This window comes from Hylobates moloch, unplaced genomic scaffold, assembly GCF_009828535.3.
Source record: "Hylobates moloch isolate HMO894 unplaced genomic scaffold, HMol_V3 SCAFFOLD_2, whole genome shotgun sequence".
NCBI lineage: Eukaryota > Metazoa > Chordata > Mammalia > Primates > Hylobatidae > Hylobates > Hylobates moloch.
Window position 1 is genome coordinate 18,298,253 of NW_026652277.1, and position 6,549 is coordinate 18,304,801.

Here is a 6,549-nt window from a genome sequence, read left to right on the forward strand (position 1 = left end):
GACAAAACCCTGCTTTACAGAATCTTCACAAACCACTTGTTAGCCTACTCGTGCACCAGCCTTAAAAGTATTCATACTTTCTCAAGGTTTAGTCTTAACAAAACTGAACATTCAGCCTGGGCAACATGGTGAAACCCCATCTCTACAAACAATACAAATATTATTAGCCAGAGTGGTGGCCCGTCTGAGGTCCCAGCTACTCAGGAGGCTAAGAGGATCGCTTGAGTCCCAGAGGCCCAAGCAGCAGTGAGTTGTGATCACGTCACTGCACTCCAGCCTGCGCAACAGAGCGAGACCCTGTCTCAAAAAAAAAAAAAAAAAAAAAAAAGGCATAAAACTTAATATTCCTTTCCCTTCAATACTTTTCACAAAGGCATAGCTTTTCATTTTGTAAAACCGTACCACTGATGAAGCTCTGAGGCACAGGCAGTGTCAAAGATGTTTGGATCTTCTTTATAAAACAGTGTTCTCCATTTTAAATTCTGCTGAAAAAAAATTGTGGAATGCCCCCTACTTCTTTAAATATGTGCCTTACATTTTAAGTCCCTTGAAATCAACAGAATATATTTTCTCTTTCCATACAGTCTACTCCCTCAACGTAATCTTTGGAAATGAAACGTAGAAATCAAATCTAAAAGGCACGGCTTCAATAACATATTCAAAAATGAGTAACATTTAAGTGGTGTTAATCTGACTAAAAAAACTAAAGATTTCAAAAAAAAAAGCAAAGTTGCTTAGAGGCAACATGGTAAAGTGGAAGAGAGGACAGGCTTTGCAATAAAAGACAATCAACATTTACTGAGGACTTCAGAGGCAGGCACGGCCAATAGCAAACAAAATTAACATTTTTTGAAGACTTGCATGTCAAAACAATGCTAGTTGTTTTCATTTACGTTTAATATCCTAAAACAACCTGGTAAAACATTTTTAATTTGACTAAAAAATTAAAGATTTGGAAAAAATAAAGTTGCTTAGAGGCAGCATGGTAAAGTGGAATAGACAACAGGCTTTGCAATCAAAGATAATCAACATTTACTGAGGACTTTAGCAAATAAAATTAACATTTTTTGAGGACTTACATGCCAAAACAATGCTAGTTGTATTCACTTACGTTTAATATCCTAAAACAACCTGGTAAGATATTTTTAGCCATTCTCAATTTTTCACAGAAGAGAAAAATCGAGGTTAAGCCACGTAATTTACAAAGCACTAGAATGCAAATCAAGTGCCTGAGATTCAAAAGCTGCACCTTTGTTCATTAACACTGAACTCTTTCCCTCCAGATTTCAAGTTACTTGATAGCTGTGTCAACTTGGATCAGTTAGTTACACAATTCCTTGAGCAGTTTTCTCATCTATTAAAAGAGGAACAAAACTCTAAGAAAAAAGATGGTGAAGATTAAAGATGCAAATCTTCTAGCACAACTGTTGGGATTTAAGAGGCACTCAACAACTTACAGAATCCTTTTCACCTGAGTGCCAGAGCGAGCGCTCTTTTAAAATTCGACTCGAGTTCTTGAAGACAGGGACCTTTTCTTGTTCATCCTTGTAACCCTTTGTGCCATGCCTGACAGGCACATGCCTTTTTTCCCTTCTTTTCCACTCCTAAATGTCACAACATATACCTTATTGACTTCGTATCTCAGTAAGCTTTAATACCTGTAGAAACATATCGGTATTTTTACACTTGATAGACAAATAGTAAGAAACGATGGCTGTCAAGATTTCCCTTTATACTTTTTTCTATTTCTCTCGAGTGTCCTAATATGAGTTTTTGCAAAATATCGTCTAACATCTTTACCTGACCTACCTCTTTATTCATAAAGCCTTCCTTAAGGTAGTTTTCAACCTCGGGTCTCAAAGATATCTTAGGGAAAATAGACATTTTTCCTGTTGTTTAGTTCTCCACCAAGAGAAATGCTGGAAAACGGTGTTTTTTTTTCTTTCCGAATTAATAGTGACGAGTGTCTTGACACCAGATCCTCAGGAAAATCTTGCCGACCACGCTGAGTTAATTTCGGAAATGCAGAGATACACGGTTTCTCCAGCCTAGCCGATTAGAAGGGGCTGCCGGGCTTCCAACACACCTCATCGAGGCAATGTTTCCTCGTAGAGAGGCTCATGGAAATCACTGAGCCAATGCCATTCACGTTGCAAAGAACCAAAAAAAGAAAAAAGGCTTAGTAACTGAATCCGTGGTGAAACGGACGCAGACCAGTAAGCCAGGCTGACAGCAGCTCGGTCCCTTTATTTATTCTGTCAATTTGCAAACACGCGCCCCCTATTTCTCTTCGGAAAGTCGCTTCCGGGTTACGTCACGTCCGGCGCCTGCGGCCCACCCCGCCCTTTCCGGTCCCCTAATCCGCAGCTGCAAGTTTCCCCCAACACTACGCTACGGCACGCCACGCCACGCCACGCCCCCGGAGGTTCCTAACCCTGCGTGAGGCGCTTTCACTAGCCTCGCATTAAGTAGACAGGGCCTGCTGGCTGGGTGGTCTAAAATATTTAGTTCCCGGTACCGGAGGGCTAGGTGCCAGGGGCAATGGGGAAACTGCCAAGGGGCGTGGGTTGAGTGGAAGATGTTGCTGGACCGAAAAAAGGCAGAGCCCAGTTGCTGTCCTGCCGGATGTCCTCCAATTAGAGGATGAAGCCAGAATTTGGGCGCATCAGCCACCGTTTGATTTCATGACATAATTTTACCTCTCTCAGGCACACATATCTGACTTCAGTTGTGAAGTTCATAGGGTTCATATTTTTGAAAGTTGGGTTAATGGTCTGTTAATATCCAATGCTCAGGTAAAACTTAAAACCCACAGATAGTGTTTACAGTTAGTTATAAGGCTAACTGCTGCTTGTATCATAGTTGACATATTTAGAGCTTGGGAGACCCTTGCCATGATTTTTTTTTTCTTTATTTTGGTCATAAGCAGACAAGGATATAGATTCAAAGAACGAGGATACCTAACGAAACTCAGTCATTTTATAATTGTACAGGAAAGTCAAAATAATTCACCTTGACATATGTTTTTTGCAGCACACCATGGTAATTTACACATAACTATAGGAAAGTGTTCTTTATTTTTTTCTCTTTAATTTTCACACCAAATTATACACACAAACACACACACACATATAACAGGTACTTTCTATGACACACCAACTCTTTACCAGAAAGAGTAGAAAATAATGTATGACCATTATACCATACAACAACCTGCAAGGTGTTTATCATATTCTCTGCTTTTTTTTGTTTTTGTCTTTGTTTTTTTTTTTTTGTTTTTGAGACAGAGTCTCTGTTGCCCAGGCTGGAGTGGAATGGTGGGATCTCGACTCACTGTAACCTCCACCTCCTGGTTCAAGAGATTCTCCTGCCTTGGCCTCCCGAGTAGCTAAAATTACAGGCATATGCCACCAGGCCCAGCTAATTTTTGTATTTTTAGCAGAGATGGGGTTTCACCATGGTGGCCAGGCTGGTCTCAAACTCCTGACTTCAAGTGAATCTGACTGCCTAGCCTTCCAAAGTGCTGGGATTACAGGTGTGAGCCACCACGCCCAGCCCATTTTCTCTGTTTTAAAGAGTAAATCAAGGTTCCTAGGTTTGAAACAACTCTCCATGGTCTCACAAATAAAAAGCCAGGATAAAGACTAGTAATTTGGCTTCTAGAGCCAATACCTTGACTTTTATTTATTGAATTTAAATTTATGGAAGCATATTTCTTCAATAAATCCATGAGATTCTTTCATGGCTAAGACATCTGAAAGTAATAAATGTCTAAATCAGACATTTCCAAAGGAATTTCTGTAGCCTCAATTTCGTGGTGACCATAGCACCACTAATGGCTGGAATCTATTTTAGCGATGAAGGAGGAGGTGGAACAAGTTGAACTAAATGTTAAACTCCACAAGGATAGAGACTTTATCACACCACTATGTACCCAAGCCTAACCCATAATAGGCACTCAAATACTTACTGAATGACTAAATGAAAAGATGGATGAACATCTCTATAAACTATGGAAAGAAAATGCTGATAAAGCATTTGCCAGAAATTACTTCACTAGTACCACAAACATGGACAGTATTGAGGACATTTAGACTTTTTTGTTTGTTTGAGATGGCGTCTCATTCTGTCGCTCAGGATGGAGTGCAGTGGTGCTATCTCAGCTCACTGAAACCTCTGCCTCCCAGGTTCAAGTGATTGTCCTGCCTCAGCCTCCCCAGTAGCTGGGATTATAGGTGCCCACCACCACACCCGGCTAATTTTTCTGTTTTTAGTAGAGATGGGGTTTCACCATGTTGCTCAGGCTGGTCTCAAACTCATGAGCTCAAAGTGATCCACCCGCTTCGGTCTCCCAAAGTGCTGGGATTACAGGTGTGAGCCACCACACCCGGCCATTTAGACTATTCTTGACTGGATGTTATTGTAATGACAGTTAATGTTGATGAAGATATCTCTTGGTGTTCTAAGGCTGGATCCAAGAAAAGCATATTACAAATCAAGAGGTTGGCATAGTAGATATGTGCTATGTAAGCAAAGGAAAACTACTCTATGAATACACCCATATAAGATTTATTTAGGCTACAAGTTCTTAATATGGGTGATATGGCTCCCCAGGGTGTGGGGAACTCAGGGGGGACTGAAACAATTTTTGATATAATCTCACTCTTAATTTTTAGTTTGTGGAACTCCAAAGCTTAACCTTACCAAAACAATCATTCCTGAGCATTTAATTTCATGGTAAGGGTATGGGAGAATTAAGCTAATCTTCTAGAAAGGCTCTTTAGGGGGATGATAATTTTAAAAGGTTGATAAAACACTGATTTAGGTGATCACTTCCCTCGAGTCTCGTTCTGTCGCCCAGGCTGGGGTGCAATGGCATGATCTTGGCTCACTGCAACCTCCGCTTCCTGGGTTCAAGCAATTCTCCTGCCTCAGCCTCCTGAGTAGCCGGTATTACAGGTGCATGCCACCATGCCCAGGTAGACAGTTAACTAATTTCTATCTAGTCCTCCCTTTTTCTGTTCTTCCAGGTTGCCTTATTTCTTCTATGACAGTCATGCGTCTTTTTACTTGCCAAAATGTTATTTCAGATTGATCTTGGAAGAAAGTTCTTAATTCTGCCTCTGGCTATCTCCATTCAAGGAAATTTCTTTCCTTCTTAATTTCAACCCTGAGTGGTTCTATGAAAATAACATGACACCTATAGTCACCCATTCACCCATAAATCCAATCCTGTATCAGTACAGCAGCTGTAGTCTAAGCTCAAATTTATTTGGCATTTGAGACACAATAAATTAGGGCCTATAATATCTGGAAAGTGGCCTGGCGCAATGGCTCATGCCTGTAATCCCAACACTTTGGGAGGCTGAGGCGGGTGGATCACGAGGTCAGGAGGTCAAGACCAGCCTGATCAATATGTAAAACCCCATCTCTACTAAAAATGCAAAAATTAGCCTGGCGTGGTGGCATGTGCCTGTAATCCCAGCTACTTGGGAGGCTAAGGCAGGAGAATCGCTTGAACCAGGGAGACAGAGGTTGCAGAGAGCCAAGATTGTGGCACTGCACTCCAGCCTGGGCGAGACTCCATCTCAAAAAATAAATAAATAAATAAATAAATAAATAAATAAATAAATAAAATAAAAAAGTCTGGAAAGTAAAGGGAAGAATGAATACGATTTAGTTCAGAATACTGCCAGGATTAAACAAACAAAAAATCAATCTTGGATTGGTTCCTCTTTATTTCTAGAAATAATACTATATACCCTACTGAGAACTTCCCATTTTTTTTGCCATGCTTATGGAACATTGGAAATTAGCACCATAATTTGCTTTGGGGAACACTTCTCTGAAAATCCAGCAGTCCAACTGTTGCCAGACTTAAATCCCTGGCTGCCTTATCTTGCACATATCCTTCCCACCTAAGTAAGGAACAAACAACATAGATTCTTACAAAGAAAATGGTATTAACATATAACTGAAGTTTAGCAGGGTTCCTGGGCAATCTGTATGTTTGACACCTCTGGTGTCAAGCTACTAGGGTGCAGATTCCAGTTCTTGCAACTTCAGGCAAAGTATTAAAGTTCTTTGCACTTCAATTTCTTCATCTGTGAAATACAGATAATAGCTCCTGCTTCATAATTTTACTATAAACCAAACAAATTAGGTAGAGTGCTTTAAATGGTACTAGAACAAAGTCCTCTGTAAATGTTAGATAGTATTATCATACATGTACTGAAGGAATGGCTATAGGATAGTGAAAAGTCATTTGTGAGGAAAGAACTAAAGTGACCCACATTCTGACATGTCAAGAGAGTTAACTTTTCTATCTAAGGGAGCAGTGAAGATTTCAGGTGTTTAGGAAATGTAAGAGGCTCCACCCGAAGGAATGGGACTGTAGTAAAGAGGGGCAAAGCTGTTTCCAGAAAGAGAGGACCAGAAACTTCAAGAAGGTGAGTCAGCTTCAAAAGCCAAAAACCTACTATAAATGGGTAATTTATAAGCCACCATGACTGCCACTGAGCAGCCAAGCCCGTAAAGGACTACATGTGT

General features: G+C 40.4%; 1 protein-coding gene across 4 annotated transcripts in view; it reads right to left on the bottom strand.

Moving 5' to 3' along the window:
* NSUN6 (NOP2/Sun RNA methyltransferase 6) overlaps positions 1 to 2,272 on the bottom strand; it is an 86,957-nt gene extending 84,685 nt beyond the window's left edge. For all 4 annotated transcript variants that reach the window (XM_032166399.2, XM_058432064.1, XM_032166240.2 and 1 more), the window contains exon 1: positions 1,810 to 2,272. In XM_032166399.2, coding sequence (XP_032022290.1) covers positions 1,810 to 1,884 — 75 coding nt within the window. In that variant the 5' untranslated portion in view covers positions 1,885 to 2,272. The remainder of the gene's footprint in view (positions 1 to 1,809) is intronic.
* Between the last annotated feature and the right edge of the window lie 4,277 nt (positions 2,273 to 6,549).